At 40.7% G+C, this 17,129-nt stretch overlaps 10 protein-coding genes across 14 annotated transcripts; 5 read left to right on the top strand and 5 right to left on the bottom strand.

Annotated features, from left to right (window-relative positions):
- The first annotated feature begins 37 nt into the window (after positions 1 to 37).
- LOC115623179 (probable prefoldin subunit 2) lies at positions 38 to 932 on the top strand. Its single transcript, XM_030517399.1, has 2 exons — positions 38 to 226; positions 305 to 932. Exons 1-2 carry the CDS (start codon positions 96 to 98, stop codon positions 609 to 611), a joined length of 438 nt encoding a protein of 145 aa, XP_030373259.1. The 5' UTR covers positions 38 to 95; the 3' UTR covers positions 612 to 932.
- A 10-nt stretch (positions 933 to 942) lies between these two features.
- On the bottom strand, positions 943 to 3,659 carry LOC115623176 (molybdenum cofactor biosynthesis protein 1). 3 transcript variants are annotated; one of them, XM_030517394.1, is made up of 5 exons: positions 3,583 to 3,659; positions 3,254 to 3,507; positions 3,051 to 3,183; positions 1,690 to 2,538; positions 943 to 1,532 (listed from the first exon to the last, which is right to left on the bottom strand). In XM_030517394.1, exons 2-5 carry the CDS (start codon positions 3,422 to 3,424, stop codon positions 961 to 963), a joined length of 1,725 nt encoding a protein of 574 aa, XP_030373254.1. In that variant the 5' UTR covers positions 3,425 to 3,507; positions 3,583 to 3,659; the 3' UTR covers positions 943 to 960. The 3 variants fall into 3 exon arrangements, with proteins under 3 accessions (XP_030373254.1, XP_030373255.1, XP_030373256.1); XM_030517395.1 differs by having other exon boundaries at positions 3,254 to 3,531; positions 3,583 to 3,654; XM_030517396.1 differs by having other exon boundaries at positions 1,436 to 1,618.
- Positions 3,660 to 4,806: 1,147 nt separating this feature from the next.
- LOC115623178 lies at positions 4,807 to 6,238 on the top strand. The gene is made up of 3 exons (XM_030517398.1): positions 4,807 to 5,173; positions 5,243 to 5,451; positions 5,901 to 6,238. Exons 1-3 carry the CDS (start codon positions 4,980 to 4,982, stop codon positions 6,077 to 6,079), a joined length of 582 nt encoding a protein of 193 aa, XP_030373258.1. The 5' UTR covers positions 4,807 to 4,979; the 3' UTR covers positions 6,080 to 6,238.
- LOC115623174 (protein suppressor of underreplication) lies at positions 6,101 to 10,377 on the bottom strand. 2 transcript variants are annotated; one of them, XM_030517390.1, is made up of 4 exons: positions 10,020 to 10,377; positions 9,764 to 9,963; positions 9,531 to 9,709; positions 6,101 to 9,390 (listed from the first exon to the last, which is right to left on the bottom strand). In XM_030517390.1, the coding sequence occupies exons 1-4, from the start codon at positions 10,345 to 10,347 to the stop codon at positions 6,828 to 6,830; spliced, it is 3,270 nt and encodes a 1,089-aa protein (XP_030373250.1). In that variant the 5' UTR covers positions 10,348 to 10,377; the 3' UTR covers positions 6,101 to 6,827. The 2 variants fall into 2 exon arrangements, with proteins under 2 accessions (XP_030373250.1, XP_030373251.1); XM_030517391.1 differs by having other exon boundaries at positions 9,531 to 9,697.
- A 5-nt stretch (positions 10,378 to 10,382) lies between these two features.
- LOC115623180 lies at positions 10,383 to 10,815 on the bottom strand. 2 transcript variants are annotated; one of them, XM_030517400.1, is made up of 2 exons: positions 10,693 to 10,815; positions 10,383 to 10,631 (listed from the first exon to the last, which is right to left on the bottom strand). In XM_030517400.1, exon 2 carries the CDS (start codon positions 10,572 to 10,574, stop codon positions 10,404 to 10,406), a length of 171 nt encoding a protein of 56 aa, XP_030373260.1. In that variant the 5' UTR covers positions 10,575 to 10,631; positions 10,693 to 10,815; the 3' UTR covers positions 10,383 to 10,403. The 2 variants fall into 2 exon arrangements, with proteins under 2 accessions (XP_030373260.1, XP_030373261.1); XM_030517401.1 differs by having other exon boundaries at positions 10,383 to 10,648; positions 10,693 to 10,793.
- Positions 10,816 to 10,927: 112 nt separating this feature from the next.
- On the top strand, positions 10,928 to 12,909 carry LOC115622855. Its single transcript, XM_030516939.1, has 5 exons — positions 10,928 to 11,095; positions 11,153 to 12,146; positions 12,204 to 12,418; positions 12,470 to 12,705; positions 12,764 to 12,909. The coding sequence occupies exons 1-5, from the start codon at positions 10,953 to 10,955 to the stop codon at positions 12,817 to 12,819; spliced, it is 1,644 nt and encodes a 547-aa protein (XP_030372799.1). The 5' UTR covers positions 10,928 to 10,952; the 3' UTR covers positions 12,820 to 12,909.
- Positions 12,910 to 13,031: 122 nt separating this feature from the next.
- LOC115622435 (nudC domain-containing protein 3) lies at positions 13,032 to 14,099 on the top strand. Its single transcript, XM_030516376.1, has 3 exons — positions 13,032 to 13,135; positions 13,193 to 13,701; positions 13,755 to 14,099. Exons 1-3 carry the CDS (start codon positions 13,032 to 13,034, stop codon positions 14,039 to 14,041), a joined length of 900 nt encoding a protein of 299 aa, XP_030372236.1. The 3' UTR covers positions 14,042 to 14,099.
- Positions 14,020 to 15,021, bottom strand: LOC115622798 (nurim homolog). Its single transcript, XM_030516863.1, has 2 exons — positions 14,684 to 15,021; positions 14,020 to 14,613 (listed from the first exon to the last, which is right to left on the bottom strand). The coding sequence occupies exons 1-2, from the start codon at positions 14,993 to 14,995 to the stop codon at positions 14,179 to 14,181; spliced, it is 747 nt and encodes a 248-aa protein (XP_030372723.1). The 5' UTR covers positions 14,996 to 15,021; the 3' UTR covers positions 14,020 to 14,178.
- A 1,016-nt stretch (positions 15,022 to 16,037) lies between these two features.
- Positions 16,038 to 16,507, top strand: LOC115622128 (immediate early response 3-interacting protein 1). Its single transcript, XM_030515981.1, has 3 exons — positions 16,038 to 16,188; positions 16,242 to 16,340; positions 16,403 to 16,507. Exons 1-3 carry the CDS (start codon positions 16,101 to 16,103, stop codon positions 16,456 to 16,458), a joined length of 243 nt encoding a protein of 80 aa, XP_030371841.1. The 5' UTR covers positions 16,038 to 16,100; the 3' UTR covers positions 16,459 to 16,507.
- LOC115622127 (biogenesis of lysosome-related organelles complex 1 subunit 2) lies at positions 16,414 to 17,054 on the bottom strand. The gene has a single exon (XM_030515980.1). The coding sequence runs from the start codon at positions 16,982 to 16,984 to the stop codon at positions 16,520 to 16,522; it is 465 nt and encodes a 154-aa protein (XP_030371840.1). The 5' UTR covers positions 16,985 to 17,054; the 3' UTR covers positions 16,414 to 16,519.
- Positions 17,055 to 17,129: the final 75 nt, after the last annotated feature.

The following is a 17,129-nucleotide window of genomic DNA, read 5'->3' as shown; positions in this document are numbered from 1 at the left end:
TCGTTCTTGTCTTGTGTAAAATGTACATCTCTAAACATAAATGTGAGAACCGAAATTCGTATCCATCCCCATCTGTTTAAGTTTAACTAAAAATCATGAGCAGCGATTCCGCACAGGCCGCTAAAGGTCAGGAAAAGGTTGTTGCCCAGTTTCAACAGCTGCGCAATGATCAAAGAAACCTAGCCAACAGTCTAAACACACTGGAAATGGATTTGCGTGAACACAAGTGAGTCACAGACATAACCTCAAATGGTGTAAACACTAAATGTGTCTAATATATATATAAATATATTTCACCGATTAGGACTGTGATAGAAACGCTGAAATCGGTCGATCAGGATCGCAAATGCTTTCGTCTCATTGGCGGCGTGCTCTGCGAGCGTACCGTAAAGGAAGTCTTACCTCAGCTGGTGGAGAACAAGGACTTCATAGAGAAGAAAATTCGTCTAGTCAACGACGATTTAAGCAAAAAGGGTCAAGAGATTAACAAATTCAAGGAGGAGCACAACATTAAGATCCGCGGCGAACATCTCAGCGCAGAGCCACAAAAATCTGCCGAAGCCGACAGTGGCAGCAAGGCTGAAAATCGAAATGTGCTGGTGTCCAACTAACTGGCCAGACTGGCAGACACAAATCAAGGCAAATCAAGGAGTTCGATCTACAATTGAAGAAATAGTGTGTCAGAAGCCTTGATGTGTTTTGCTTTAATCCAAAGCAAGGAATGAACGAAACGTATTTTACATTTTCCGGCTGCAGCGACAGCTGCACCCAAAACAATAATGCATTATTGCAATGAAAAATTCTAATGTTATACTTTGTAATTTTAGCTTTAAGGCGGAATTCACACCCAAACAAAAACACACACGTAACAAACTCATTGTCATAACGAAAGTAACGTTTGCAATTAAAACAAAAACACACATTTAAAAAAACAAAAACAACGAGAGCGAAATGTGAAATTTATTGATGATTCTCGCGGTTGTAATCACGCTTGCCACCCGACTTGCTCAGCAGGCGTACATTTGTGATGCATATATTATGGGATACTGCTTTGCACATGTCATAGACCGTCAACGCGGCAACGGACACGGCGGTGAGTGCTTCCATCTCGACTCCAGTCTGGCCGCTGCAACGTACAGTGGCTTGCAGGTGAACGCTCTGTTGCTGCGCCAACAGTGTGGCTTGTACTTTGACTGAGGAGAGGCTAATGTTGTGGCATAATGGGATTAGCTCGGAGGTGCGTTTTGCGCCCAAAATTCCAGCAATCTGTGCCACACTAAGGACATCACCCTTTGCCAGCTCATTGGCGGCTATCAGCGCTGTTAGTTGAGCTCCAACGAGCACTATGGCCTCAGCGCTTGCTGTGCGTGTGGTGTTAGACTTCTCTGACACATCCACCATCTGTGCCTTACCCTCGGCATTCACATGAGTCAGACTACTGCAGTGCCGCAGCTGCAGGGCGGGCAGGCGAGCTTGGAGAAGATGCAGTGGCAATGGTAAATGGATATGTGGAAGATGCATTTGATGGGTATCTGAAAGCAAACAGTTGGAAATGTTGTGTGCTATCCGCCTATGAGTATCATTGGGCGATTTTCCATTTGCGACAGATTCAGCATGCCTGCGTTTTAGGGAAAGATGCGCCCATAAATACGATTCGGCTCGAATCCAAATACAAATAAATCAACTCACCTGCATGCTTTTGTTTCTTGCGACGCACAGCAGCCCCAATTAGCTCAACCAACTCCTGCTCCGTGCAGTTACCGCGCAGCGCATCGCGCAAAGAGAATTCTTTGTTCCCAAACAGACATACCTTAATATTGCCATCGGCTGTCAGGCGCAAGCGATTGCACGTTCCACAAAAGTGTTCTGTCATCGAAGTGATGAAGCCCACCTGGCCGGCATAGCCAGGCACGGCATATGCTTTGGACGTGTCGTTGGGTCCATTGTCCAATGCCTGGAACTCGGGCCAACGGGCCCTTATAATTTGCAACGTTTCTTGATACGAAATTAAGCGTTCTGTCTGCCATTTGTTGCCCGTAAAGGGCATGTATTCAATGAAGCGTACATCGACGGGACGCTCCCGTGTTAGCTCTACAAAATCAACAATCTCATCCTCATTGAAATTCCGCATAAGCACACAGTTGACCTTTGGCCGGTACCCCAGCTGTATGGCCAAATCAATGCCGGCAATGACTCTCGACCAGCCTTTTCGACGCGTTATTTTCTCAAAGCGGTCCACCTTCAACGTATCCAGACTGATGTTCAGCGAATCTAGACCAGCTCGCTGTAAAGGCAGCAACAAGCGCGTGAGCACCAATCCATTGGTCGTAATCCCCACATGTTCCAGTTGGGGCAACTCCTTTATCCGTGCCACAATGTCGACAATATCCCGACGCACTGTTGGCTCACCACCGGTCAGACGAATCTTTCGCACACCCTGCTCTACAAATATTCGCGCCAAGTGCAGAACTTCATCGGTGGTCAGTAGCTGGGATTTGGGTTGCAGGGTGACGCCCTCTGCGGGCATACAGTACTCACCTGAAAAAAAAGATAGCGTGGGTATTTCGTCACAAAGTGAAATGATATGAATACATAGCATATTATAGACTTAGAAGGTATTATCAATAAAAAATGTTCCATTTCATGTAAGAGCCAATAAAAAAGGCATGTCAGTCCACGCATATTGTATACTCTTCAGCATAATTTTAAAGCTACGACTCAGTATATTCGGTCATATACATAAACAGTCGTTCGACTGGTTGTTTGTTCTTCTATGTGTATGACCCCCATTAATTGGAAAGTACAACAGCTAGACTAACCAAACTTAATAGACGAGTACTGACCAAGTTGAAGGATATATTTTTCGACTTTTTCATAGTGTATATAGAGGTTGTCTGTGAACTCTGAATTATTATCAATTCAAGTATGGTAACATGCCGGTAACATAGAAATGAAATACATCATCGGTCTGTCTCAGAATTTGTATCAGGGAACTGTATGTATGTATGTATATCTTTTAATTAACTTGATATTGTACAACAACCACTTACAACGCAAATTGCAGCGCTCAGTTAGCGATATGCGTAGGTATGTGTGATGGCGTCCGAAAGTGTCCGTTAGCGGACTGGACTGATGGGTTCGGCTCACACTATCATTGTCATGCAATGCCTCAATTGCTGGTGACTATAAATAAAAGTTAGAATTTTATTTATTTATGTATCTCGCACGAATTAGCTTTAATCATACAAATTACCTTTGCTGGTACAGCCCCCAGCAGTTTGTTGCCATTTTCAATTTCTAATTGTACACCTGTTGGAGCAAATTTTGTGACCGAACCGGTTGACTTCGCCGCGGACAACTGTTGACGTAGTGCCGCCGAGCATTTGGACAACAGCAGATTTGTTTGTTTCACCAGCAGCCTCATTGAGATGGCGATGTTGTGATTTGTGTAGATTGGGAGCAAATCTAAGGGCCACTGACTTGTGGGGTTACCTAACCTGAAATCCGCTGGAGGTTCACATGTACATTACACTTGAAGTAAATTAATTGATAAGCTTCGAGAAGTCGCAACAAATCGCTTACCTATAGTACAATTGCTTCTTGTAAAGCCCCAACACCTCTTACTGTCTTCAACCGTTACCCAACAACCAACACAGCCGGCTGATGTTTATAAACTGAAATTTAGACAGCATGTGGTCTGAAGCTTTTGCTTTCGTAAAAGCTTCCCCGAGCATTCTCCTACCCGAAGAAATGCTACAATTTGAACAATAAAGCCCGAATGCACACATATGTATGCCTGTTATTGGTTAAGTTAATTTTAGGATGCGGTCAGACATTCAAATATATTGTGAACCCAAACTTGAAATGGTTTTTGAATATTTGTTTTTTTTTACATATTTTCTCAATCAGTGAAAAAGCGTTTTGGGTATATTAAAATACACCAACAGCTACGCTTTGTTTTTTTTTTTTGGTTATAATACCCTATAATTGTTTTTTTTTTTATCTTTATTCTATATTTAAGATCTGCCCTAAGGAGGACAATTATTAAATAATATAGCATAGTTTAACACAAATTCTGAACAAATAATATATATTTTTTTAGCCGCCTGGTGGATTTATATTACATATATAGATTTTATAGATATGTTTTGCAATTTTCTCATCATTTGATGCCAGCATTATCCAAATCTACAAATGTTCTTAAAAAAATGATTTTAAAATAATATACACAATATTTTTATTAAGTATAGCAATTGATGCTTTGTGTTAAGGTGCTTAAAATTAAACACCGGACATCTGTTGAATAATTTGCTTTAAATTCTTTCAGTGAATTCAATATTTTCACATAGTATGTAACGAGTTCATCTTTTTTTTTAATTTTCTGACTTAGATAGTGTGTACAGAATTGACCCTCTTAAATTTTCAATCGAAGTATATTTGTGCAATATCTGACATCGTATAGATGTTTAGTAATTAACAATTTGAATCAGAGAAATTTCATTTAGAGCTACTGGACTGCAAGACTTTATTCGATTGATTCGCCCATGTGCATTTTTATGATCCGGTGTACATACTTGTACTAATTGTTAAGAACATCTTCAAAAACAAGCTTTGTGGAAGTCTAACACTCGATTGCTTAAAAATAAGTAAAACACTATAAATCTCAATCTCATATAATTTTAAGTAGGAATGGAACCCCTTCGTGCCACGTCACTGTTCCTATCCATGCGGTTAGGGACGGCACTCTTATGCTGAACTACAGTTTAGTTTTTCCCACTCTTGCATCAGTCTTTCATCTGCCTCGCTGCTGTTTGGTCCGTTCTGCGGCTGCTGGAGAGTTGTTTTCCCTTTGTTTCTCGGCCCGTCTCTCCGATCTGTTCGGCAGTCCATTAACATCCTCACCCGCTTGTTTGTTTATTTGAAATTCCAAATAGTTACGCACACACACACACAGCTATATACAAATACATATATCCACCATGCAAAACAGACGTCGCTGGAATATCAAAAAGTGCTCGATTGTGCTCTGCGCTGCCCTTATACTCTACGTCTTTGTTTTGTCCAGCGGCTATCGTAACTATGAAATAGATGGTCTTATCAGGAACTCGAGGCCGGAAAAGGTCTGGGAATATGTTGCCGATTTTAATAAAATGCGTGTACTGAATCCAACAATGTAAGTCATTCAATCGAATACTGCTATTTAATGCATTTATTAAGCTGCTCAGCTTACGGCTTCCCGTAGCATTAATTTCAAGATACTTTCCGATCATGGACATGCGCACGATTGGCGCTACACAGTGGAATACAACGAACGCCTATCCCATTGGCCCTACTGGTTGAATACGATAACGGCTAAATATGTGGTGACAAAGTCCTTGCCAGACGCTAATCCCGTATTCTTTTCAATTTCATCCAAGCACGAGTCGTGCTTCTTTAAAGGCATATATTGCTGTGAGTATTAATTTTCATTATTCCATGTAGATAGGTCGCTACAAAACTTATTACGGTGTGATCAGCAATTCAACAATTCTTTATTTATTGCTGATCGTAGCAGAATACTTATTTTTCGCGCGCTTCTTTTTGTTAATCTTGTGAGACTAAACATTGAGCAATGAAGAAAATATTTAAAGTGTTACTTAAAAATTGAAATATACCTATTACAAATATTTCAAACATTGAAGTTAAGCCTAATTATTGACGATAGAAAATAGTGGTCGGTACCAGAGAGTTTAGATTTGAACAACATTTTAGAGTCTTCACCGTCTCTGCTAGTTAGCAGACCCCATCGCAATCTTCGTCCATTCAAAATGCAAGGTCCGCTCTTTCTGTCCCGTATTGGACGATTTATCGACTCCTCACATATGTAGTACATATGTATTTAATTGTGCATATTTTTTCAGTGCATGCCATTAGCGAATTCTTTTTCAAGCCGGACGGCAGCAATACGTACGCCAACGAGAAGATCAAATATCAATGTCCGCCGTTACTGGGATCTGTATGTCGACGGGAGCTTGAGTTCCAGAGACGTGCTGTAATGCACAATCTGACGCACATATTTAGCAAACCGACGGCCCAGTGAAAGGACAAGAGGGTGTTTGAATTTAATTTTGATTCAATTTCAGTTTATTGCCCGTTTCATGAACAAAAAATATACTCGTAGCCTTCATTTACAAATTTAAGAATTAACTAAATTGGCTAATAAAAATTATGTGCTAAATATTTCCAATGTGAATTTAATAACAAATATGTATGTTTCCAAATAAAAAATGAAGTCTTTATGTGTGTATACGTGTAATGAACATACATAAGTGTATAAAAAACAATGTTAAATATAATTGATTGGCATATACATTTTTTTATGTAATAATTCCTCTTTCCTTGTGGCCGTAGAGTTGGGTGCTTTAATTGCAAATTGGCAAATTCTTTTAGAGTCTTTTAAAAAAAAAACTGCGTGCCCTACAAGAAATCGTAATGCTGCAACAAGTAGCTGACTAATTTTGTAGAATGGAAATAAAATAAGATAGGAAATAAAACTTGCTTTAGTTTACATTTTGAGAATGTTGGATATAGGGAACGAACATTTATGAGACACTTTTAAAACTTAAAGATTTTATAACTAAATTTAATTATTAAAAACTTATAACTTCTTTAGAAACTGTAATGAAACGAATATTTTCAGCTTCTTTTCCTAATTACGTTTCTTGTAAGGCACAGCAAAATTGTATCAAAGACATTTCTTAAATGGCTCGCAGCATACTGTAGTCTGTTGTCTCAGAGTCTTTTCGAAAGATCATTGAAGTGTACGTTTTCTATTCTCATTCATCCTCTCACTTGAACAGATCGAGTCGCTTTCGCTTTGTCGGTCCGCTTCTGCGCACAATACGCGCTGATTGGGTAGCCGCGCTCGTTGTCGACATGACCGGAGTGCTGGGCGCACTCAAAGATTCTCCAGAGCAGGTGGGTGAGGCTGCCGCAGAAGAAGCTGTTCCGAACCAGCGTGTTAACTTTGTGGACTGTGTGGACTTGATGCCTTTTGGCGATTTTCGTAGTGTTTGCGTGGAGGTGCGACTGTTTGGCCCCAACTGCTGCTGTTGCTGTGGTTCGTCTTCCTGGCCAGCACTGGAGCCAATTAAATAGTTGGTAATTTTGTGCTGTGTTGGGCCCAACTCTTTATGTTGCTGTTGCTGTTGAACGGGTGAGACATCGCCTGTAGAATTCAAACGCAAACGACTGCCGAATTCGCCATTATTTGTGATCTCAAAGATATCATCCTCGATCACGGAGCGTCGCCGTTGAGCAGTTGGTGGCGCGTGCATCGCTGGCGGATATGTGGGCAGCACATTGTTGGAGCTTGCGGCATCCTTTTTATGGCGTGGCTCGAACATTTGCTCCAGAATGTCCAGACAGGAGCGATCGCGTTTCTTTTTCGTGCTATTATTCGCCTGCGTCTTCGCATGTTGCTGCTGCAGATGCTTCACCTCGGACCCAAATATCTTGAAGCCTTCAAATGCGCCGGTGGCCGTTCCAGTAGCCGTACTTGCCGGGGCTGGTTGTGTGAGCGGCAACTGTGAAACACCGGAGCAGTTGCTAAAAAGATCCGGCGATTTATTCTGTGTCCGTTGCTGTGCCAACATTAAACCAAAGCTTGATGTGCTGGGCCGCTCGAGATCGTGTGGAGACATGACAGGCGTCCTCTGCTGGCGTTTGCGTTTTAAGGCGCGGGTCCGTCTACTCTGTGCTGAGGACTGTCCAGAGCTCTCATCATACGAGCTAGATATCACAACAATATCAGTTTGTTGATTCGAAGCGGGCACAATGCCCACTTCTGAATCGCTAAACAGATTCAAACTATAGGGCAACAGCAGTGACGTTGATATGGGCGCAAACGGCATGCGAAATGCAGGTGGCTCAAGGGCATCCAGTTGGGATAGGTTATCGGGCAGCTTTTGAGCGCATTGCGTGAACGAGCAGTTCGAATTGGTTGACCCTGAGCTGATCAACTGCGGCGTGGGTTGTATGGATGGTGCTGCAGGGGGAAGAGGTGCTGTGGTTTTTGCTTTTGGTTTTGGTCCTAAAAGTGGACTGCGTGTGTCTTTCTGTTGCTTTTGCATTCTTGGCTTGGCATTAGATTTCGTTTTGGGCGTAGTTGTAACTTTTTCATCCTGCTGCAGGGTTTTACTTTTTCGTTTAGATCTTTTCGGTGTCTGATTTTCCAATTTCTCTGGCGTATTTTTCGTCTGATTTCTGCTTGTCTTGGGCGTTTGACCAGCAACCGTTTTTGGCTTTCGCGGCGTGGGTTTCTTATCTATATCGAGAGCCACTGTTATGGTCATGTATTTGTTGCGTATACGTGAATCGGCGGAGCGCGTTAAACGCTGCATACCTCGTGTTTCACGGTTGTGTACGCCTTTGGGCGCAATATTGACTTCACGGAGCAAGCGCTTTGCAGGCTTTGTAGATTCGCTTTTCGGTGTACTGATCACGCCTTTTGCTTTTTTTTGGGATGGAGTTGATTGGATCTTTTGGGTCGTCTCCAATTCAATCCGCTGAAGTAAAACATTAACTTTTTTTGTCCTGTTGCTACTCGAGGGCGTGTTACCAGCTGAGCGTGTTCGACGCATAGGCGTTTCCTTCGCCAATTCGAAATGTTTATTTTCTAATTTTTTAGTCTTGCTGTTGTTTACAGGCGTGCTATTCGCAGAGCGAGTCCTGCGGACTATTTTACCGTTTCCTGTCTGTGGCTGGACAACATTTGTTCGCTCCAGAGCAACACTGCTTTGCTTTCCGTTTATTTTTTTATTTTTGCCACCTTTTGGTGTATTTTTAACTCCCTGTTTTTTACGTTCAGGAGTTACAATTTCCACCTCCGAATCCGTAAGATGTTCCTGCTCCACAGCCTGTGATAATTTAGTAAATTTTCGTTTGTCTTTCTGTGCTCTATCGGTAGTAAAGACCGGCGAAGGTGTCTTTGGCGGCGTTACTATCTCACAATCATCGCTAGAAATCATCACCACATCCGCACAAGTAGTTGCTGGTTCTATTGCCACTACCAGGGGCTGTTCTTCTACATCTTCCTCTATTTCCGCATCGGACATTTCAAAGATTAGCGGGGACATGGCCACTACTTCATCGCTATGCTCTGAAAATTTCTCTGGCTCATCTCGCTGCGCCATTTCCCGTTCTCTTTTGATCTTCATCAGACACTCAATTATCTCTTCTGTGCCAGCTGTGGAGCGTGCATCTATTGTAGAAGCGACCGTTGAGCCGCTAAGCGTAGAATCGCTGTTGTTGTTCGCTAACCAGAGTGTCAGGTTTGTCTTATATTGTTCCGGTGTGACTAGAGGCAGATACTGATCAAATTGATGCCGATAGCGACGCAGACGAAACTCCCTATAAATAATTAAATGAAAAGTTGTAGGAAAATGTAAGGTAAGGAGCAGATAGAACAAAAATTTGCTCATGTATTTCTTAAATTTTACAAGAAATACCGCAAATTATTTCTCTTTCTGACTAGCATTACATATACGCACTTAACGAAATCGCCCAGCTTGCCACGCTGTTTGTAGTACTCCTCCAAATCTAGACGTTTGTTGAATACCTCTTTGGCATCGGGTAGGCTGTATTTGTTCTCAAAACTTCTAAAACTTTTGAATTGATAACCCAATCGTCCTCCCATTCGCAAAACATTATACAAAAGCTTTACATCCGACTGGAAAATACCCATCAAATTAGATATTTTAGCAATAAGTTATATTCGACTTACTGTGATATCCACACTAGATATTACAATGTTTACTTTGCGCTCGAATTGCTTTAGCAGCATGGAAGTGCAAAAATTGTTATTTAACGTATAACCACGATTATCGACAATTACAAAGTCAAAACGCAGTTTACTGAGATCTCCAATGCTTCGTAAAACACTCCATTTAGCCAAATAAACGCTGTGCGCCGACTCTGTGCTATCTGGAAAGGGGAAACATTTAATTTCGATTATATACATATTTAATATCCTACATTACCATTAATATTTTGTATTACACAAACGGGCAAATCCGTTAGTACGCCAAAATGAAATTGCCAGCCGACAAGCATTTGATCATCATTTTGCAGAACTATTAAGGTCTTTTTGCTTGCACCAAGAGCATTCAATAGCGCTACAACAGCCGCACTTTTGCCCAAACCGCTCTCATCATTCAATATACAGAATTCTTGTTTGGACAGCTGTTGGTAGAGAAAACGCACGGCTTCGATTTGAAAACTCTTTAGATATTGCGTTGTCTGGCTGGTGACGAGCACTTTGCCCGAGAGTCGCAGTTCCGGTGTTTGTTCGGAAGCAAAGTGATACATCGCTGAACCCCCTGCCCTAATCCCTACCCCTGCCGCTTCCACCTGATTCTGCTTCTTCAATGGGCGAGCACATGCAGCGCCACATAAATTGCCACGAGTATGTAAAGTAGCTTAAGGTATGTGAATATCACAAACATTGAAAACGAGCCGAAGATTAGTGATGTCGACGTCGGCTCGGCGTATTCCAGATTAATAATACCTGCGTTGTACGTGTAGACGATATGCATGTGTCTTACTACTTTTTTTCAATTAGCGGAGGACTGCAGTGCTAAAAAAGGCGCGTTCTTTAAAGATTCAAGATCTTTTAATTGGCAGAGTATTTTAATGTGTTCCAAACGGTCTTACATTCTTAATGCGATGTATATGTAATTTCATACTAGAGGATTGTTTTTAACAACAGATAAAGCGCGTTATTTAGTGATTACGACCCGCTCCTTTTTTTCGTTGTTGTTCTCGTTGACGCTGCTTCTTCTTGCAACAACTCATTCAAACAGATATCGTTCCATGAATACAATTAATAATAATCGACTTCTTCGAAATATCGATATTTTAATGTGTACATTTAAAGAGCTTAGCACGCCGCTTAATAATTTCAACAAACTACAATGGCTGTGGTAAAAAAAGTGAAAACTAATCACACGCTAAAAACGAAAAATGCTAAATTAGAAAAACAAAAAGTTCCGAAAGCGTTAGTAGAGGCCACTGTTGATACAAAAAAGCGCACTATTGTGACCCCATGGCGGGACACGTGAGTTTCTGTATTTACATTTTGATTCCATATAATAACGAACATATTTCAACTTAGAACGGAATTCAATACAGTCTACAACTGTTTGTTCTCGAAAACCACAACACCATCAAGTCTTCGGAAGGCTTTAAGTCATATGCGAGTGTGGAATTTGCGACGTGGGCGTTTTTGCCCGGCAGCCGTACTCGGAACAAGTGTCCTGGTTGAGGCTCAACTGCAGGACACACAGGGAAATGCCAATATACAGACCATATACGCCAGTGCCTTCACACGTTTTTACAACTTTATGTCGTCCATTATGCAGGGCTACAATATGATCACAATGTATAAAACAGCACACCAACTGGGACTGGAATCTTTTGTTGTTGACTTGAGACATTTGTGCGCTCACGGTCAGGACCTACCGCCCATCGATGTGCTGCGCAACACAGCGGCATATTGCTTGGAGTGGTTGCAGAGCTACTACTGGGCTCCTCATCACGGCACCTTGCAGGATTTGGATGCAAAGAAGTTGCAACGAAAGGATAAAATGAAATTTGAGACTCAAGTGACCGAACTGTTCGCAATGTACGATCTGACCTTGGAGTGTCATCTACGTGGAGCCAAGAAACTCAAAGACGTTAGCAAGATGAAGTCAAGCGCAGAGTTTAATAAATTGCGTGTGTATTGCTCCCAGAATAAACTGAAAATAATACGTGAAGTACTCGCTGCAGTGGTCAACGATTTGACGGCTATTGTCAAACGAGAATCTATCAAGGCTCTGCTGGATATTTATATTGCGAGTATGTTTAAAATGAAGTATTTTTTCGTTGCTCACGTGTGGAAAAATGAGGGCGAGGAGCTGCTGATTGAAGCAACACAAGGCTTCTTTCGGATGCTGGCAAAGCAAGGATTAATCGAAAAGGTGTTTGTTGCGTTTGTCCAATTGACGGAGAATACAAATGCAGAGGAATCGAAACGACAAGGAGCCAGCTACTGGGGTTACAAGCTAACTGAGACTTTTTCGATGCTGAGTCGAATGAAGCGCATGTATAAAGAGGAACTTGATTTGGTATGCATGGGACTTAAGTTATTAAACAATTGTTATTATCATTGTTTCAATTCTCAGAACAGTAAATTCAAAGCAACCGATTTCTCAACGCTTAACTCTTCAGTGCAATCAAAAACAATGCGCACACTTATCATACATTCTGGTGTAGATCAGTCGCGAACTATCATTTTCGGCGACAGCACGAAAAAACCAAAGACTTGGGTATTTGAACGTGACTTTATTAAGAGTCGTTTAGGTCTATTGAACAAATACTCGAAACCCATAGTAGAAGGGTAAGTTAAATAAAATATAAAACGGAAATATTTCTAACAGCAGGATACCAGTTTGCTTCATTTAGCCGAACCTCCATTTGGTGAAGATAAGATCGATGAGTTGAAATTATTGTGCCAAATACGAACAAAACACGAGGATGAAGATCAATCCCTGCTTTCGGATCAGGCAGCTAGAGAAAATTGTGAAGTAGATGACTTGGAAAAGTTAATATCTAGTATACAAAAAAATAAGGATGCAGATAGTGATGCAGAAGATACAAACTTTGGTATTTGGACGATTGACAATTGTAAGTGGGTTGGTTTATCAAAGTTTTTAGCTGTCTAAAATCATTTTTCATTCTTTAGCCGTCGATTGGTCCACATGTGCGTTGGGAGTGCTGCCGTGGGCACAAAATTGTTGAAATGTAATCAAAACTGAAATGTGTCTGAATTTGTAAATGTAAATAAAATTTTACAATTAAGTACAATAATCACAAATCGCTACGCGCCCATTCTCTATCGACTTTGTATATTCAAAATTTGCGCCCTTATTCTGCTTCATGCTTTTTAGCCATTACAGGCGAGATTTATACGTTTCCCAACTCTGCCACGTTTAAGAATACAATTTGTAAACATGGAAGACTATTTAAGAACCGATGCTATGCTAATGGAAATATTGCAAGAGCGTAAGACAATCACAGGATTTTTGGACGCAGTTTTTGGCTTTCTGCGGCGGAAGTAAAAAAAAAAACAGCTAATTCCATTCAGAAAGTTTCAATGGGTTCGTTTTTTCAGCACCGATTTCTATCACACGAAAAAAGATGCAGATGAGAAGATTGGCTTTCCAAAAGGTATGCGGGATAAAATATTATATGGTGCCATGCAGCGCTACGACCCCGACTGTTGGTTACAAACCATGGCCACGAACGACAGACCAAATTTTGTGCCGCCAGCTATAGAGGAGGTTACTCTGGAGACTGAACAGCCCCAATTTTCAATGCCTACATCTAGTAAGGATTCGGCTGAGAGTAAACCTAGTTTTTTAGCTAGCGACTATAAAAATGGAGCCGTTTTCGGTCGACACTGTTGGTCACAATCATTAAAGGAACTAGAGGTGCAGTTGCATTTGCCGAAAGACTTGCAGAACTCCAAACAATTATGCGTCGACATAAAAGCCCAGCACATTAAAATTAGTAGTAAGAAAATCCCACAGCAAATGGTCCTAGAGGGCAAGCTCAGTCAGCGCGTTAAGCACAACGATGCCGTGTGGACGATAGATAATGGCAGACTGCTCATAAGTTGTGGTTTGTGCTACGCCATTTTTTTAATGATTAATATTAACTATTTACGCTCATAGACAAATCGAAAGAGTGCTGGTGGGACAAACTGTTTGAGGGCGATGAGGAAATCGATGTGACGAAGCTGGACTGTGAACGTAATGTGGATGAATTGCCCCAGTGCTCACAATCGGCTATTGAGAAACTGCGTGTACAACAAATTGCAGCGGATGAGGAACACAGAATACGTCCCGAGGCAGACCCCGAGCAGGCTAAAACATTGGAACGTCTACGACAAGCGTGGGATGTTGAAGGCTCACCATTTAAGGGTCAACCATTTGATCCTGCGGTGGTACGAATGAGTTAGATTTTTATTTTACACATGTGAGCGTACAAAAAATAAAATGTGTGCTTATAAAAATGAATTAGTCTTGAGTTAGAGTCTTATGTTAAAAAATGCATTAAGTAAATGGTTTTTTAAAGGTAAGTTGAGATGTCAATTCTTCACTGGGATTTCAATTCCAGCTTCTTTCGCTGCAGCTGCTGCTTCTGGTAAGCCACATCGCTCTGATCGGTAGACCAGGCCACATACATATATGTGGTTAGTAGCACGGCCAGCAGAAGGCGATCCACACTCATTACATTTGTGGCAAACAGAATGATGGTGAAACCCACAAATGATGGATGACGGACATGGGAATAGAGATTGCGTAGTTCTGAGGATTTGTAGGCAATTGGCGGTGCATACTGTTTCATATCATAGTATGCTTGTTTGATACCCAACAGCTCAGGTAAATCCATAATAATACTTCCGCCATAAATCACAATCCAGCATATGCCATGCGTGATCACAAAAGTCCACCAAAGTACAGCACTATCGCTTACATCAACTTGCCACAACACAATCGAAGTGGCGGGCAACCAGTTTTGCACCAAATACTAAATGGTATATAAACAATAAAATATGTAAATTATGTGTATAAAAGCGTATTGTTATTGTTGTACGCACATGTAAACAAATCGATGATGTCAGACTATAAATAGTACGGAGGGTCGCCTGGCAGCCCAATTTACGTAATATCGGAGCCGTGAAGCTATGCTGGAAGATGAAGGCTATCAGGAAGAGCGTGTCATAGACAATCGGTCCATAAGCAGTCTCAATGCGAGACCTATTGTCAAGTAAATTAAATATCCAGGTGTGGGCTTTGCTTATGTTTCGTGGCAAGGACAAAAATAGCATTAACTTGCCGACCACGTAAAAAGTGTACCCAAAAGTGGCCACAGAGCTAAGAAGCACAATTAGTTGCTTCAGAGACGCCATTGTTTAAATAATTCACACTATTTAAACTATTTTTAATCAGCAAAAAATTCCAAATGCTTGGCCACCCAGTGTAAATAACTTGATCTTCTTCTTTCTCGACAACAGTGAAGAGTGCTGAAAAACGCGTTTCTAAATACCTTGAAGACATGCCAAGCTGATGCAAATATCTCGTTTCAACGACTTGTTGAATTTGCGCCACAATAGAATATGTGGTTTGGATCAAATATGAGATTAGCGCAATAAAAACGGCTAACAAATATGTATTTTAAATATTGTATCATCAAATAATGATGTCATTGCTAAACATATATACTTATTTATTAAAAAAATAAATAAATTTATAAATTAAATATATCTATTTTTTCTATCCCAGTTTACAAATGCCGAAATTAAGTAATTGTTAGTGTGGATAATTTTGAAATACAAAATGTTCGTCTTATTTTTATTGAAACAAATATAATCATCATAAAAAATTTGAGGAATTTTAGCATTAGACAAAGGTAGATTCGTGGCAAACAATTTATTTTTATAGAAGGATGACGACAGCGTTTGCATGAAAATGGCGAATACTTTGCAAATGTAAAAATGATAAAATAAAGGGTAATGCTTTTTGCAACTTATCGGTTCTTTGTGATGTTCCATTTGCCTCAGTGGTTTTTAAGAATCTAACATTTTAAATGAGTTAAAGCCGAGAGTCTACCTGTAATTTCAGTTAACATTCACATTTCGTAGCATTCCAACAAAATAAGTTTGAGATATTCAGATTGTTTTGAAACTCAAATCAAACATTCGTTTTAGACATACGAAATATATAGTTGAAGTTTACTTCAATGGATTAACAATAATGCTAATTAAAGTGGATCATAAAGAGGAAGAATATTTGTCAACAACTGTGCTTCAACTGCGGTGGCATAAATTTACTTATTGAAAAGTCAAGCCGGCAAAAAGATGCTTTATGTTTTCGAATACGTTTTTTGTGAATGACAGAAAAACAGCTGTTTCTATACAATTGAATCTTATTGGCAGGCAAAAGCAAACCAGCTGACGTCAACAAAATAGTGTGCGTCTGACTCTAAAGCTATATTGCAACAAATTTTGTAAGAAAATGTTTACACTTTGGACGCTCATTGAGGCTTCGCTGCTCTGCCTTAATGCCGTATGCATTCTGCATGAGGAACGCTTCCTGGCAAAGTGTAAGTAGCATCAGAACAGTCAACTCAACCATAGCTAACGTGTTATTTTTCAGTTGGCTGGGGCAGACAAGCGGGTCAGCAGGATTTTGGTGCTCCATCGGCAAAAGATCAAGTACTCAATCTCATCCGCTCTATACGTACAGTCGCCAAAAGTAAATAGATATATGTATGTATACACATACAATAACTAATAAAATAATTCTTATTTTTGCAGTTCCGCTGATATTTCTTAATATAATAGCGATTATATTTAAATTATTACTTGGATAATGTAGAGACTATTGAAATAAATATACTCTATAATGTTTTTTGTCTTAGACTTAGCCGATTTTTATTGCGTCGTGTTCGCACCCGACTTGCGCTTTAAGACGCACTTGACACGATTCTCCAGTGCTATGCTATACGCATCCAATTTGTAGGCTGCCGCTTCCAGCTTGTCCACTGTGTCAGATATTTCATCAATTTGCTGCATCAGCGGGGCCAACTGCTGGAATTTTAGGCTGAGCTCATTTGTCGAAACACTGAGATTGTCGGCTATTTGGCTCATATCCTTGTACTTGGCAATTGTAGCCTTATTCATCTCCTCCAGCAGTTTGTAGTCCTCGAGTGGACCATTTAGCTCCTGAGTAATGTATTCCTCAGTCTTGCGAAACATTATCGTGGCCAATCTACTCAAATTCGGGTCGTGTGCATCCAAAGCCTCAAAGCTGGATGTACTGGTGGACAATGTTGGACCACGTGGCGAGTCCAGCAACTGATTGTGCGTTGATGTTGTGGGCTGTTGCTCCTTTTCCATATTGCAGAACTTAGTTTGCCTTCGAATTGTTTACAAAATTTGTCCGATTCAATGAAATTATGGTTGCACTGTTGCGGGTATCAGCTGTTTACTTCTTTCAAAGTGAATGTCAAATAAACGAGATGTCAGTGAATGGCAAAAGTGT

The sequence above is a fragment of the Scaptodrosophila lebanonensis genome, unplaced genomic scaffold (assembly GCF_003285725.1).
Source record: "Scaptodrosophila lebanonensis strain 11010-0011.00,11010-0021.00 unplaced genomic scaffold, SlebRS2 tig00000043-arrow-pilon, whole genome shotgun sequence".
NCBI classification, from domain to species: domain Eukaryota; kingdom Metazoa; phylum Arthropoda; class Insecta; order Diptera; family Drosophilidae; genus Scaptodrosophila; species Scaptodrosophila lebanonensis.
This window is presented reverse-complemented; position numbering and strand designations above follow the sequence as displayed.

Excerpts from the sequence above, each read along its gene's own strand:
- LOC115622127 (XM_030515980.1), bottom strand. The coding sequence starts at position 16,984 with ATGGAAAAGGAGCAACAGCCCACAACATCAACGCACAATCAGTTGCTG.
- LOC115623179 (XM_030517399.1), top strand. The coding sequence starts at position 96 with ATGAGCAGCGATTCCGCACAGGCCGCTAAAGGTCAGGAAAAGGTTGTT. Across the intron at positions 227-304 it reads ATGGATTTGCGTGAACACAA|GACTGTGATAGAAACGCTGA; the intron begins GTGAGTCACAGA and ends TTCACCGATTAG.
- LOC115623180 (XM_030517400.1), bottom strand. The coding sequence starts at position 10,574 with ATGCATATCGTCTACACGTACAACGCAGGTATTATTAATCTGGAATAC.
- LOC115623174 (XM_030517390.1), bottom strand. The coding sequence starts at position 10,347 with ATGTATCACTTTGCTTCCGAACAAACACCGGAACTGCGACTCTCGGGC. Across the intron at positions 9,964-10,019 it reads TGTAATACAAAATATTAATG|ATAGCACAGAGTCGGCGCAC; the intron begins GTAATGTAGGAT and ends TCCCCTTTCCAG. Across the intron at positions 9,391-9,530 it reads AAGCTGGGCGATTTCGTTAA|GGAGTTTCGTCTGCGTCGCT; the intron begins GTGCGTATATGT and ends AATTATTTATAG.
- LOC115622855 (XM_030516939.1), top strand. The coding sequence starts at position 10,953 with ATGGCTGTGGTAAAAAAAGTGAAAACTAATCACACGCTAAAAACGAAA. Across the intron at positions 12,147-12,203 it reads ATAAAGAGGAACTTGATTTG|AACAGTAAATTCAAAGCAAC; the intron begins GTATGCATGGGA and ends TTCAATTCTCAG. Across the intron at positions 12,706-12,763 it reads TATTTGGACGATTGACAATT|CCGTCGATTGGTCCACATGT; the intron begins GTAAGTGGGTTG and ends TTCATTCTTTAG.
- LOC115623176 (XM_030517394.1), bottom strand. The coding sequence starts at position 3,424 with ATGAGGCTGCTGGTGAAACAAACAAATCTGCTGTTGTCCAAATGCTCG. Across the intron at positions 3,184-3,253 it reads TGGGGGCTGTACCAGCAAAG|TCACCAGCAATTGAGGCATT; the intron begins GTAATTTGTATG and ends TTTTATTTATAG. Across the intron at positions 1,533-1,689 it reads CAAGAAACAAAAGCATGCAG|ATACCCATCAAATGCATCTT; the intron begins GTGAGTTGATTT and ends GTTTGCTTTCAG.
- LOC115622435 (XM_030516376.1), top strand. The coding sequence starts at position 13,032 with ATGGAAGACTATTTAAGAACCGATGCTATGCTAATGGAAATATTGCAA. Across the intron at positions 13,136-13,192 it reads TTTGGCTTTCTGCGGCGGAA|CACCGATTTCTATCACACGA; the intron begins GTAAAAAAAAAA and ends TCGTTTTTTCAG. Across the intron at positions 13,702-13,754 it reads CAGACTGCTCATAAGTTGTG|ACAAATCGAAAGAGTGCTGG; the intron begins GTTTGTGCTACG and ends TTACGCTCATAG.
- LOC115622798 (XM_030516863.1), bottom strand. The coding sequence starts at position 14,995 with ATGGCGTCTCTGAAGCAACTAATTGTGCTTCTTAGCTCTGTGGCCACT. Across the intron at positions 14,614-14,683 it reads CATCATCGATTTGTTTACAT|TATTTGGTGCAAAACTGGTT; the intron begins GTGCGTACAACA and ends TATACCATTTAG.
- LOC115623178 (XM_030517398.1), top strand. The coding sequence starts at position 4,980 with ATGCAAAACAGACGTCGCTGGAATATCAAAAAGTGCTCGATTGTGCTC. Across the intron at positions 5,174-5,242 it reads CGTGTACTGAATCCAACAAT|CATTAATTTCAAGATACTTT; the intron begins GTAAGTCATTCA and ends GGCTTCCCGTAG. Across the intron at positions 5,452-5,900 it reads CTTTAAAGGCATATATTGCT|TGCATGCCATTAGCGAATTC; the intron begins GTGAGTATTAAT and ends ATATTTTTTCAG.
- LOC115622128 (XM_030515981.1), top strand. The coding sequence starts at position 16,101 with ATGTTTACACTTTGGACGCTCATTGAGGCTTCGCTGCTCTGCCTTAAT. Across the intron at positions 16,189-16,241 it reads GGAACGCTTCCTGGCAAAGT|TTGGCTGGGGCAGACAAGCG; the intron begins GTAAGTAGCATC and ends GTTATTTTTCAG. Across the intron at positions 16,341-16,402 it reads TATACGTACAGTCGCCAAAA|TTCCGCTGATATTTCTTAAT; the intron begins GTAAATAGATAT and ends TTATTTTTGCAG.